The 15,014-nt window shown below is 38.5% G+C and overlaps 1 protein-coding gene across 50 annotated transcripts in view; it reads right to left on the reverse strand.

The window, feature by feature from the left end:
• The window catches only part of ABI3BP (ABI family member 3 binding protein), a 496,221-nt gene that overhangs the window by 81,801 nt on the left and 399,406 nt on the right, over positions 1–15,014 (reverse strand). For 49 of the 50 annotated variants that reach the window (XM_073614901.1, XM_073614909.1, XM_073614887.1 and 46 more), the window contains 4 exons: positions 13,411–13,521; positions 7,299–7,367; positions 3,358–3,567; positions 2,771–2,879 (listed from right to left, as the gene is read on the reverse strand). In XM_073614901.1, coding sequence (XP_073471002.1) covers positions 2,771–2,879; positions 3,358–3,567; positions 7,299–7,367; positions 13,411–13,521 — 499 coding nt within the window. The remainder of the gene's footprint in view (positions 1–2,770; positions 2,880–3,357; positions 3,568–7,298; positions 7,368–13,410; positions 13,522–15,014) is intronic. The other variant, XM_073614913.1, reaches the window with a different exon arrangement.

The raw sequence follows: 15,014 nt of genomic DNA on the forward strand, positions 1-15,014 counted from the left end.
ATCAACTCTGACCAGTTTCCCTGTCCCTGATGAAGAAAAGCATCCCCACATCATGATGCTGCCACCACCACTTTTTTATGGTGGGGATGGTGCTTTCAGGGTTATGTGTACAGATAGCGTTTTGGTTTTAGAGCACCAGAGCACCTTCTTCCACATGTTGCTGTGTCCCCCCCGCATGGCTTCTTGCAAACTGTATGCGGGACTTCTTATGGCTTTCTTTCAACAATGGCTTTCTTCTTGCCACTCTTCTATAAAGGACCAATTTGTGGAGTGCACAACTAATAGTTGTCCTGTGGACAGGTTCTCCCACTTGAGCTGTGGATCAGGTGGGTCTCCTGGTTGCTTCTCTGATTAATGCTCTCCATGCCCAGCCTGTCAGTTCAGGTGGATGGCCTAAGTAGGTTTGCAGTTATACCATACTGTTTCCATTTTTGGATGATGGATTGAACAGTGCTCCATGAGATGTTAAAAGCTTGGGATATTTTTTTATAACCTAACCTTGCTTTAAACTTCTCCACAACTTTATCCCTGACCTGTCTGGTGTGTTGCCCTTCATGATGCTGTTTGTTCACTAGGGTTCTCTAACAAACCTCTGAGGGCTTCACAGAACAGCTGCATTTATACTGAAAATAAATTACAGACAGGTGAACTCTATTTACTAATTAGGTGACTTCTGAAGGCAATTGGTTCCACTAGATTTTAGTTAGGGGTATCAGAGTAAAGGGGGCTGAATACAAATGCACGCCACACTTTTCAAATATTTATTTGTATAAATATGGGAAATCCATTTAGACTGTAAATAAGCACCTGGGTGGGAAATGTCTGGATTAGATTTGGTTAGGGGGCAAGTTTTTTTATACTTGATTTTGTGCTTTAGGAGAATGACAGGCTCCTGTAACACTTGTCTATAGTGATTGTGTCCGATGACATAAAATTGTCTCATTAACTGTGTGAAAGATATCATTCACAGGCAATGGATAGACTGACATACAAGGCAACTTCTTGGGGAACCCATCAATGGTTACCAGGAATTTAAAATGGTACAAAGTAGATAACATCATTGGATATCCACATTAGGAAGCTCTGTAAGTCTAGATTGAATTCATAGTCACATAAATCTGCTGCAAGTTTGCTCCCAGGTATAAAATTATTTGAAAGTGTTCAACTCAGAATCCTTTGTGAATTTAATTCTAACATAATGAAACCCAGTAATGTCTTTATTTCTGAAAATGTCAAATGTAAGGCAGCGTTTTATATTGGGATCTGAAGAAACAGTGTGAACATGCAGTATTTTTTGTTTTTTTTCAACACATTTTATGCTCTTCCAAGTTAAAATGCTAGACCATTAAATATTGATGAAGCATTTTATGGCCGATTACACCTTTAAACACAAGGGTTTACTGCTGACCTTGCTACAATAAAATCCTTATAAAACTGCTCTAAATTTGGTTCCCAAGTTGTCCATGACCTTCATAAAATTAGTGTACCAGCTGGGGACATACATCTTAACAAAAGGGAAAATAACTCACTGTGCTCAAATAAGCAAAAAAACCCCCCGCAATAAGCGTATATTGATTGTTTTGCGCAAAAGTTATAGCGTCTACAAAATAGGGGAAAGATTTATAGCATTTTTATTATTATTTTTTTTTTATTAGTAATGGTGGTGATCTGCGAATTTTATCGTGACTGCGACATTATGGCGGACACATCGGACACTTTTGACACCATTTTGGGACCACTGTCATTTATACAGCTATCAGTGCTATAAAAATGCAGTGATTACTGTGTAAATAACACTGGCAGGGAAGGGGTTAAACACTAGGGGGCGATCAAGGGGTTAAGTGTGTCCTAGGGAGTGATTCTAACTGTGGGGGGATGGGCTACCACTGACATGACAGAGATCACTGCTCCTGATGACAGAGAGCAGTAGATCCCTGTCATATCACTAGGCAGGACAGGGAAATGCCTTGTTTACATAGGCATCTCCCCGTTCTGCCTCTCCGTGACACGATCACAGGACACCGGCGGACATCGAGTCTGTGGGACCTGCGGGCACAGTCACGCTGCACGTGCACCCACTAGCCCCACCGCTGCCAAGGGGACGTACAGGTAAGCCCATTTGCCCACCGCTGCCATTGTGCCGACGTATATCGGTAAGTGGTTAAAGAACAAAATAATTGCACTCTAAATGAAAAAGAACCCTTGCAACAAGCAGCGCCAATGCTGCCAATGTTTCACCATATGTGGATTTGCTGTGAGACAATAAGTCAGTATTCTAGTACTGACTCTAGTTAGTAGTATAATTTCTCTGCAGTTTCTGTGGATGGCAGTATAATTTTTCACTAACAAGACAAACATGGCACGATAACAAAGCATTCTTCACTTCATATACAACAGGCAAGAAGGCAATATACCCACAATTTTTATGTGTTAGAAAGGAAAGCTTTGATCCCCTGAAATTGGCTGTAAATTGATTTATAAATATCAACAAATTAATAAATAAATCAATAAATTTATATCAATAAATATCAAACAAATTGCTGAGTTGCATGACTGTCTGTACTAGACACTTCCCACCACACACTCACAGATGCTCTGCGTATGACAAAATAGTACCTTATTTGGTTTCAGCAGGAGTCGAGCAAACTAGGACCACACCATGGTACCCATACACCTCCACCGTAGGTGAACTGACAAATGGGAGCTCCCCCAACACAACCATGATTAAAGCCTAACCAGTGCTACCACATATTGAAAGGTTGTCCCTTACTTGGTGTCTGGCTTCAAGTTTTCTACAGTAGAATATGTCTGATTTGTAGTTATGATTGACTGATTCTTTCCTCCAGGTGCTCCATTTTCTGTTGAAATAACTTTAAACTCTAGAATAGAATAAAAAAAAACAAATAACATGTTTCTTTTACTTTATTTCTCTCATGCTGGTTATATTGGGCATAACATTTGTTAATTATTAACTTTGGCACAGTATTTTACAGTAGCAAGATTTTTCAGTAAAAATGTGTAAGGAGCAAGTCCAGTGCTCATGAATAAAAGTCCACCTTTTATAGGTCAATCCTCAGTAAAATTAATTTAGATCAGCTGTTGAATAAAATTAAGAGTATCCCTTAGGACCTGAATATGTAATATGCAGATTTGCACTTTCAATGACCCCCCCACCATCATCCCCATGGCAATGCCTTGGCGTTTGGATGGAATGTTTGGAATATTTCTGGAATTAGCTAGAATTAGAATATGTACCATGAATTGATTTTAATTGTAGAATAGCATACATATATAACAAATAATATATAACAATTATACTAAAACAATGGAGAAAACACATATGACAATTATACTAACCTGTAGCCGTGTCATTATTAGGCATTTCCCAGTCCAAAATAACAAAGGATGAACACCCCTCTACAGTCACAACAGTAAGATTACTAGGAGGGTTCTGGGGAGGAGCTGAGACATCCTGGATGGAACCCTCTTCTGCTGGGAAGTGTTTAAGAGACTCTGTGATGGAGCAGGGTATATTGTCTTCTTTGTTTATGTACTTTACATGTGGTCCTGCAAGGACAAAAAAGTAACATTGTAATACTTGGAATGTGGGCTGCTTTTTTTTGTATACTTAATGGGCAATTCCACCCAGAACTGATAACCAAGTTCTAAATGGCTGCTGACACCTTAAAACACATGCTATTTTCTAACAGGCATAATGCACCCCCAGGCTCAATAAATGCACCTACCTTACTTGAAGTGGTAGTAAACCACACTTTTTTTTCTTTTAACGCTGCAAGACAATTGCATAATGTGCTAGTATGCATCGCCCCTTCAGAGTGCATGCGCCGGTGACATTACCATCTTCATGCAGTGTGAATATCTCCTAAACCGTGCAGTTAGGAGATATTCACTGTACCTACAGGTAAGCCTTATACCTGTAGGTACAAGTGCCAAAAAAGACTGTACTACCATGCAATTATTACATTTTTGCACTCAAGCCTACAGAGCACTGGCACCATGATCAGTGCATTGCAGGTGCAATGTAAAGACCCTACATTGTTTACCACCACCATCTGTGCAGACCTTCTGTTATAGGTCTATAGGAAGAAAACAATGGACTATAATTGCAGACATTTCACTTGTGCTGGAGATTTCTGTGAGTTTCTTTGCCATGGTGCCAGATGATAATTTTAGTTTTTCTATTCACAGACCCCCCGCCATTCTGTATCATAACTTATGATACAGAATTGTGTAGAATGTATTACTTATGAAACAGAGGTGAGAAATATATTGTTTTTTTTCTAGGCCATACATGTCATCTGCAGACATCTGATATTTTAATTTAGTAAGGTTGTGTGCGGCTCTTCCCGCAGAGCCACATCAACTGTCAGGAAAATTGTTTGGGATTCAAAGACAATCCCACAAATAACTTCAGGTGAAATACATGACTCTCTGAAAACATGTGGTGTGGCTGTTCCAAGATGCACAATAAGGAGGCACTTGAAGAAAGATGGACTGCATGGTCGAGTCGCCAGAAAAAAACAATACTACGCAAATGCCACAAGGTATTTTGCTTACAATACACCAAACAGCACAGAGACAAGCCTCAAACCTTCTGGCACAAAGTCATTTGGAGTAATGAGACCAAAATTGAGCTTTTTGGCCACAACCATAAACGCTACATTTGGAGAGGAGTCAACAAGGCCTATGATGAAAGGTACACCATTCCTACTGTGAAACACGGAGGTGGATCGCTGATGTTTTGGGGATGTCTGAGCTACAAAGGGACAGGAAATTTGGTCAAAATTGATGGCAAGATGAATGCAGTATGTTATCAAAAAATGCTGGAGGAACATTTGCATTCATCAGCCAGGAAGCTGCGCATAGGACGTACTTGGACATTCCAACATGACAATGATCCAAAACACAAGGCCAAGTTGACCTGCAATTGGATACAGCAGAATAAAGTGAAGGTTCTTTAGTGGCCATCTCAGTCTCCTGACCTCAATATCCTTGTGCTACTCTGGGGAGATCTCAAATGTGCAGTTCATGCAAGACAGCCCAAGAATTTACAGGAACTGGAGGCTTTTTGCCAAGAGGAATGGGCAGCTTTACCATCTGAGAAGATAAAGAGCCTCATCCACAAATACCACAAAAGACTTCAAGCTGTCATTGCTGTTAAAGGGGCAATACATGGCATTAAGAACTGGGGTAAGTAAACTTTTGATCAAGGTCATTTGGGTCGTTGTCATTATGATTTAGAAAGAGTAAACACAGTTGTATTAATAATAAATGATTGATAATTGATAATAAATGGCTTCAGCCAAACACTAACCATGAGTGAAAGAAAGGTTTTTGTGATACCATTCATATTCTCTGAAAAATGGCCAAGAAATCATAAATTCTGCCAGGGTATGTAAACTTATGGGCACAGCTGTAAGTATTTTTTGTGATTAATAAATATAACAAACCACTTTAAATTGTATATTTAACAGACTAAAAGCAGAAGCTAATGGTTAGGGTTTACATGTAGCACCTTGATGTTTAGGCAGGGCTGCTATCAAATTTAGTTGCCAGGTAATAGTTGCCTTGGCCAATTGTTAGGAGATCAAATGATTTCTCCCTAATTCTCTGATTGCTGCACTTCTCTCTTCTGTTGCTAGGTGGCATTATAGCTGGTGACATTGGATAAGACATGGGCAAAGCAATGACAGATTATGAATGAATGGGGTGTCTCAGCCAATGGGCAGGGATTTTATTTGGTCCCTTGGCCTGCTGGGAGCGCTTATTTATTTGGGTGGAGTCAGGTGATTGGGGTTCAGTGCCACCTGGATGGCTGTCTGGGTGGAAGTGTGTTGTATTGCCCCGGGCTGCTAGGCCAGAAAAAAAGGCCTATCCCGGGGGCATCTGGCTTCTAAGCTGTCTGAGGGCCTATACATAAGCAGGAGAGCAGTGTAGGGGTACCAGAAGTAATGGTTCTGCCGGCCGGGGAACCAATTGTGGTCAGAGGTAGCGGTGAAGCTATCGTCACTAAGGGACCATCCACCTTGCTACCGGAGACCACTGTGAGTAGGCTGAGGCCATTACCAGAGCAGACTTCTCGCCAACAGAGGACGGTGAAGAAGTGGGAAAACTTCAGCAAGTGTCAAGTCAGGGACCCAGCAGGACAGCAGAGGTGACGCTTGCGGAGCATCAGTGAGTGCCAAGCCAGGGACCTAGCGTGTCCGCAGGGGTGACACTTGAAGATTATCTGTGAGTGCCAAGCCAGGGACCCAGCAGGGAAGCAGGGGTGACGCTTGAGGAAGATACTGAGTGCTACCAGTGGAAGAGCTCAGGGGATCCAGTGGCTAGTGGATCTGAAGTCTAGTGAGAGAGACTGGGAGCTTATTGAGTGAAGACCCACAATGAGTAATGGTGGGGTAAACTAAGAACTGTTTGTGTTGCAAATAGTTGACTTCAATTGCCGTTAGTAGCCGCTATAAGATTGGAGACAGCGGTCCTATCTATGCAGAAGTGATGTCCGGCTGGAGGCCTTCACTTGTATAGCTGTCTGCCTATAGAAGTCTCAGAGTCTGCCAATTATCTTTGCCTCTATCTAAGGGTGTCCTGGCCCTAACGCTCTCTCCCACAGTTCTGTTTAAGAGACAATAAATTTCTTCAAAAAGTGTCTGGTGCCCACCTGTTCATCTTGCATTACACCCACCTTGCCTTGTAACCCACTCTACACAGAAGGATGTCACCTGTCCCTAACTCTGGAGATTACCATTAGGCCTCAAGGGGCCCAGGACTTTGCTACGTACATATTCACTAAAGTACTGCCTTATTGGATCATTGCAATGTTTGCAACAATGTATTACAGGATCGATTATTTGTTTTTACCTTACCTTTAAGTATTTTTACGATGCATTTTATGTTATATACCATGTTATAAAGTTTCTTATACAGTCCAAAATTTTATAGAGGTACATTTACAAAGCAGTGAGTATTACATTCAGTAAACATTCTCTACAAGTGAAAATTTTAGCAAATGTTTTTTTAAATTACAGTTATTGTTTCGTCAACAGTGAACGCTTGGTGAATATCACATTTACTGCATTATAAATATGCCCCTAAGAGGTTCTTTTGTTCTCAGATTTTCTGTTCCTTTTAGTGTCCTTGAGTGGGGAAATCTGTCTAATGTGTCTGCTTAATTCTTGGGATTCATATTCCACAGATTTGTGAATCTTGCAGAAAGTAGCTAAATAAATCAACCAAAACATCTGTTATTACATATTACTTAATATGTATAAATAACTTACCTGTAAATCTGGGTTTGCCCAGTGCATCAACATCTGATTTTGGAGATGGATTGAATACAGTCGGGTCCACTAAAATGTATCAAACAAGAAATAGATTACCTTGTGTTCATGATAAAGCAGGCCTAAAGTCTAGAAGTAAGCAGTGCACTGTTCCATTGGTGGCCTTCTTTACAAAATCTATTGCTTTGTTATGGGCTCAGCGATAGAACTGTACATTGTTCAGTTTAAGACGTTAAGTCTGCTTTAAACCAATAATACAAGTATATATACAGTTATTAAATATTCATTAGTAATGATAACAACAGATGTATTGATAGAATACAAAAGATAATACTTAAAAACATATACAAATAAAACAGATACAAATACAGTTATTCTTTGTATCTTGCTTCTTACTGCTGGTTCTGCCTTTTACCTTCTCCTTTAACATCCGACTGTGAAGCAGGATACAGAATCATTAAACATTTTAGAAGTTTTCATTTGGTGTGAAATTAAAAAGATTTCTTCTTTAACATACTACTATCTAGACACAACTATACTTACCTTTTATCACGTCAATTATAAAAATAAGGAAAAGAAGACTACACAGAAAGCATGTTCAGACAGTAATATGAAGTAGCAGAGGACACCATAAACAGATTTTGTGTAATATTTGAATGTATTCTCGCTTGAGAAAAAGTAGTTAAGGGGGATATGATCACTATGTATAAATACTGTACATATGTGGTCCATATATGGAACTTGGTGCAACGTTGTTCAGTTTCGGGTCATTAAAAAAGGACAAAGGGGAACTCTTTATGTCTGGAGGAAATTAGGTTTACCCCCCACACGGAAATGTTTCTTCACAGTAAGAGCTGTGAAAATGTGCAATAGGCTCCCCCAGGAACTAGTTCTTGCAGCTTAGTTGATTGTTTTAAAAAACAGCTGGATGCATTACTAACTGCACAGAATATAACTGAACATTAACATGTACATTAACATTAAAACCAGAGATTATTGATCCCGGAAATGTTTGATTGCCTCGGGTGATCAGGAGCTTATGATCAAGAAAGTATTTTTTTACCCCGCTGGAGCAAATTGCACCATGCTTTACAGATTTTTTTGCTTTCCTTGGATCAACCATGAACATATTAGATCTATGATCTATAAATGACTAGTTATTTCACTGCAACCTATGTATTTTTGTCCTAATAGAGATGAGTGAACCCATTTACATGGATTTACATGGATACAAGGTTTGAAAGGTATTTTTATTCAGTGGTCAATCACTTAAGTATTTCCTGCATCTTACTTGGATTAGCTGCTACTAATTACTGGCAGGGTCTCAACAAACAAAGAGCTTCCATTTTATGTGGTTAGTCAAAAATCTGATCACTGAGCACATATGAATTAACTTCCTGCGTCTAGAGGTCACTTACCAATTTGCATGCTTTATCAATGCGTCCATGTGAAGTTGAATGAAGGTACTCTTGTTCAAAAGAAGGAACATGTCTCTAACCTTATCTCTGTCTTAGAGATTTATCATTGCTACAGCTATTAAATGGCCTCTGCTACATCCATGAAGTGACCACCATTAGTTCCAGGAAATGTTTACCATTCTTACCAGGGTTTGACTACTGCTAAGATCCAAGGACTAACCACCATTGTTTCAGCCAAAACAAATTACAATATCATCAGCCAGCTAGTGGTTATGACTAAAGTCAGAAAATTACCATCTCCATTAAACCCAAAGACTGAACATCACATTTACAACAGCACTTCTGGGGAATAACTATTGCTACAAGCATTAAATGTCTATCACATTTACATGACTGCATCCAGAGACTGAATAACAGGCTATAGCCACCACGGTAATACTGTTGTAGACAAGGTTATAATCAACACATTAGTAGCACTGTATCTAGTACAGTAACACTGCAACTGAAAGATAAAAGTCACTATATTAACAAAGTTTATAAGACACAGGGGTTTATTTACTAAAGGCAGATAAATTGTGCACTTTGCAAATGCAATTGCAGTAATTTTCCCCAGAGCTTAATGAATGTGGTGAAGCTTCACCTGCAAAACAATACCCAATCAGGTGCAAGGAAAATAAAAAAAAACTGCACTTTTGATTGCGCATGATTGGATGATGGAAATTGGCAGAGCTTCACCACATTCACTTATGCCCCGTACACACGGTCGGACTTTGTTCAGACATTCCAACAACAAAATCCTAGGATTTTTTCCGACGGATGTTGGCTCAAACTTGTCTTGCATACACACGGTCACACAAAAAATCAGATCGTTCTAAACGCGGTGACGTAAAACACGTACGTCGGGACTATAAATGGGGCAGTGGCCAATAGCTTTCATCTCTTTATTTATTCTGAGCATGCGACTTTGTCCGTCGGATTTGTGTAAACACGATCGGAATTTCCGACAACGGATTTTGTTGTCGGAAAATTTTATAGCCTGCTCTCAAACTTTGTGTGTCAGAAAATCCAATGGAAAATGTGTGATGGAGCCTACACACGGTCGGAATTTCCGACAACAAGGTCCTATCACACATTTTCCATCGGAAAATCCGACCGTGTGTACAGGGCATTAGTTGTGGGAGAAATAAGCGCAACTGCACTTGCTATTTGCTATTAGAATGTCAACCCTAAAGCCCTGCAAGTCAATCTTTTTCCTGTGTCCAAGTGGTCAGCTATGCTTTTTTTGCAAGCTCTGTCCAGTTACCTTAAATGAGCAATAAACATTTTTTTTTTCTATTTTTGAATCTGTGATGGCAATGAGGAAATGCAGATTTCTCCTGTTATAAGAAAGAAACACTGTGCTTCTCAGCAGTGTAGAGGGGCTCCTTGGTTCCATTTTTTCGCCTCACTATACGTTCACTAGTTGTCCTGTCTCAGTGTTCATCAAACCATCTTCCACAGAAGCCATTGTTTCCATATATTCCAAGTGTACCCAATATATTTGATAGCAATAAGTGGATCTGGATAACACTGGACACTGAGAAGTAAAGCAGTTATTTACATGTTTCCGCTATCATTGAAAGAGGAACAGACACACAGTTCCTTATTTGTTATAGAAATGTTGATGTGTAAATTCCTTCTCTTTTAAGAGAAAAATGTAGTCAGTATTTTGGAGGAGGGCTTTTTGGTTCCTCTTGGCCATCCATCTCATCCCATCTCCCTCCCATTTGCCTTGGCTGACATGTGTTTCAAATTGTACTTTTTTCCTTCTAAGTCAACTTTGCAAACATTTTTTTTTTCATACATGCCTATTCATAACTGTAGTGTTTTCATTTCCACAGATCAGAGCCTGGCTGCAATGAAAAAAAACCTAAGTAATATGTCTGCCAATAGAAAACTGAAAGGAACACCCAGCTGCCTGAGATCATTATTATTACTGGATGAAAACATGTCTAAATGGCAAATGCCCTTTTCATAAGTTTTTTTTTTGCTATTTCTTTGAATCATTGTTTTTATTCCTGGACCAGAATCTTTAGTGGAACTTGAAGAATTCTACAGAGAATTTAATCTCATGTGGAAAACAGAGCTGTAGTGCAAATTTGTTTCTACACTAAATTATAGCATTATTTATGAAAGAAGAGACTGTTTTCTATATAAAATAATAGACTGAACACGTTTTACTTTCCTTACCAAAGAAACCTGTATATGGCCCTGCAGAGAAATTGTCCTAGACTCTTGTAGAACCTGTCCTGCAGAGAACCTTATACCTACTTACACTACTCTGGGGTCAAGCCTGAAACACACCTGCTTTCCTCCCACTACTTTGATTTTACCTTTACCTCTGTTTACCTCTGTCATGGTTCAAGTGGACACTTGGGCCTGGTATTTGTTCATTATTAGACTCCAGTCGATACCTGACTTCTTCCATCAATATTTGGTAATGTTTTTTTCTTGAAGTTCTATGTGTAAGCTGTTTGCTTTTACTTTGACATGGTCATGTAAGACATGCCTGTTCTGTTTCTTGTCTTTTGTGCCACAAACTCAGTAAAATTGTATTCTAAAAAAAAAAACCTGTAAATTTCTCTTGGATATCTTAATTACCTTATCATTAGCACGGCTTACCATTTGCTAAATGTCTCGTCGTTTTAGTTTTTTTAGAAAAATAAATAAAAGAATACAGTTTACTCTTGATTCGGTAGTGTACTCGTAGAGATTGATTTACTAGGCAAACAGACTATTCACTTTGCAATAGACATTGCATATTGCAAGGGAATTATCATTAGAACTTAATGGATAAGGTAAAGCTCTGCTGACTTCCATCATCCAAACATATGCAAGCAAAATGTTTTTTTCTTTTTCCTAGATGTAATTGTTTTTTGCAAAGTGAAATTTCATCACATTCACTAAGCTCTTGGGAAAATTACCTTGCAAAGTGAACAATCTATTTGTTTTTTAGTAAATCAACCCCATGGTCCACATTTAGAGATGTTAATTAGAAAAGTCATGCAAAATAAATGGACCACAATAACATTTTCTCTGTGTCTTCTATGTTATTGTTCTCTGACTCTTGCACATACAGTTTTTTTTACCTATTCATCTTCTGTTTTTTTTTTTTTTTTTTATAAAAGATAAACACCAGTTCAAAAAGGACTTATTGAGGTGACATGCTTTTATTGAAATCCAAAAAAGACTGTCATTTCAGGTGAGAATTGTGCCTTATCTCTAAGCCTGGTACACATGGGCTGAATATCGTCCGGTATTGACTAGAAACTGGCCAACATTCGGCCCGTGTGTACACCAGCCTGTACGACAGAAGGCGACTGGCTGCTGTCAAACTGGCATGCTGGAAAAACAGCATCCAATCAGCATCTGACCAGCGCTGTCAGCCAATGGCATTGACCGGTGTGTCAAGGTGGAGGGGCAGTCCCACTGTCGGAACACAATAGCTCAGCGGGTAGATCGCTGTACTAACATCACATTTTAATTCGCTCTACCCAGCGGGTTGATAGTGTGTACCAGGCTTAAGTCAATTACCCCAGTAATATTTTTGGACCCCTTTTACACTGAGGCCTTTTTCAGGCGCTAAAGGGCTAAAAATAGAGCCTGTAAAGCGCCTGAAAAACGCCTCCTCTGCAGCCCCATTAGAAAAAGTCCTGCAAGCAGCATCTTTGGAGTGGTTTAGGAGCGGTGTATTCACCACTCCTCCACCGCCCCTGCCCATTGAAATGAATGGGAACTGCTGCCGAAGCGCCTGAAAAGCTCTTCAGCAGCGGCGCTTTTCGGACGCATTTAACCCTTTCTTCGGCTACTAGCGGACTTGTCTTAAGCCTGAAGAAGATATCTGAGTTAGTCCGAAAGCTTGCATCTTTAATAACCCAAGTTAGCCAACAGAGGCTAACATCACTTAAACTCCAAACTTTCTACATTAATCGATGGTTAACATGGTACACACTCTACTACCGCCATCTCTGTACCCGATAGTGTAAATGCAGTGGGAATTAATGTTAGCGGAAAAAAAAAAAGTAGTCTGTGTTGTGAATGCAGTTTTCAATGCACTCAATTATGTCTAAAGAGGCATCAAATTTGCAATGACTTTTCAAACTATTTACTATATACAGTCCAAAGTGTATAGTCCTTGAATTTGACATAGCCAGTCTCAACAAGGCTATCTTCCACTTGCTTAGCAATTATTTTTTGCTTGTATAAAAAGTATGTTGAAAAAACTATGAGTAAGCACACTGCTAGTTTCTAAGACTGTTATATATAGGATAGTTGAATTATATAGCAAATACTTTGTTTTCTGCTACAAGATTCCTTGATTTATTTTTGTATATAAAGTTAAAGAAACGTGATATAAACCAATATCTATGTACTATATTTAATTTCGCAAAGCCTTAAAGCGGACCTTTGATCATTTAAACCTGTTATTTTTGTAAGATTTCATGGTTCATCAAAAATGACCTATTATTAAGAAATCTATATTTGAGTTGTTTGGTTGCTTCCTGTACTTTAATTCCTTCATACTACTACACCACATAGGGGTAGAACGCATGCAATAAGCACTCTGGTTCTTAAGAAAGTCACAAATAGGAGTTAGGTGGTGATGAAAGGTCCTCTTTAACAGCTTATGGTCACACAAAAGCTATCTATCATACCAAAGTCTTCGTCTGTAGCAGGCAAGGTTGGCTGCACCTTTGGTGGTTTTATATATATCACTGTACAGTTGAGCTTGGGAGCTGAAGGAGCACGTGATATCAGAACACATCCTTTTTAAAGAAACAGGCACTTGTTAAGTCACCATAACATTTTCCCAATATAGTAAACATGTAAGTCTATATTACATATGAAAGCAGATTTTTGTCTGTAATTAAAGTAAAATGATACAAGCTAATGCGTAAGGGTCAGTCCACCAAAAATTTATATATCCAGTGGAGAACTCTCACTGCAGTAGTTGCTGGCTTTACCCCTCCCTCCTTTCCTTTTCCTCCAAAAGCAAGGGGGGTCTCCCTTATAATAGATGTGGCTAGTGGGATGTCAAGCACAGCAAACTCTCCAATTAAAGCAATGGATAAGTACTCTGGCTGACTGAACCTTTAACATAGAAGAATTAATTACACAAAGCTGGGTAGTGATGCCACAATTATTGCTAACAGTGAGGTTAGTAGTAGCGACTTCCAGAAGCAAAAAATAACCCAGCTGGATAACCCAGTTGTTAATGGAAAAATGTTTTGCAAATTCCACATATACTTTCCATTTAAAAAGTAGAGGTATATGAATTTTATTCCACGAATAGTCGCTAATTCAACTCAACTGTAATCAACCATGCCTAAAAAACTCCTATCTCTTGTTCTGAGGGATTATGTCTCTATGCTGTTGTATGCCGTATGTCTGCATTTAAGTAGACATATAATATATATCTATATATATAGATAAATATATATATCTATATCTAGATAGATAGATAGATAGATAGATAGATAGATAGATAGACAGACAGATAGATAGATAGATAGATATAGATAGATAGATAGATAGATAGATAGATAGCTATATCTATCTATCTATAGATATAGATAGATAGATATAGATATAGATAGATAGATAGATAGATAGATAGATAGATAGATAGATAGATAGATAGATAGATAGATAAATCTATATCTATATATAGATATCTATATATAGATATCTATATATAGATATAGATATATATATATATATGTATATCTAGATAGATAAATATATCTATCTATCTATCTATCTGGATATATATATATATATATATATATATATATATATATATATATATATATATATATATATATATATCTAGATAGATAGATATATATTTAGATCTCTTTTATATTTTTTGAAGGGTCAATAGATCTATCCTGGGATTGGGGGATGTTTTTCAAAACATTATAGTCTATTGTAGTTACTTAGATCTATGTTTCTGGACATCATCTACATGTATACCTTATCACTCATCAATTAAAAGATATAGGTTCTGATTCATGAAACTGCCAACAATGGTCATTGGCAATAAAGAATGCTTAAAGCAGTACTGAACCCAAAACCAAAAGTCTATTATGTTACAGCTTACTAATCAGTAGTTAGTAGTGGCTGCATCAGTTTCTTTTCTTTGGCCTTTTCCCCCTGTTTTCACCTGGTGATCTGGCCAGTAACACACCTCCTGTATTAGTGAGGTGAGACACAACTCCTGGGGAATGAGTAGAGGAGGCACAGCAGACAGCAGCAT

Source organism: Aquarana catesbeiana, linkage group LG02 (assembly GCF_042186555.1).
Source record: "Aquarana catesbeiana isolate 2022-GZ linkage group LG02, ASM4218655v1, whole genome shotgun sequence".
Classification (NCBI taxonomy): domain Eukaryota; kingdom Metazoa; phylum Chordata; class Amphibia; order Anura; family Ranidae; genus Aquarana; species Aquarana catesbeiana.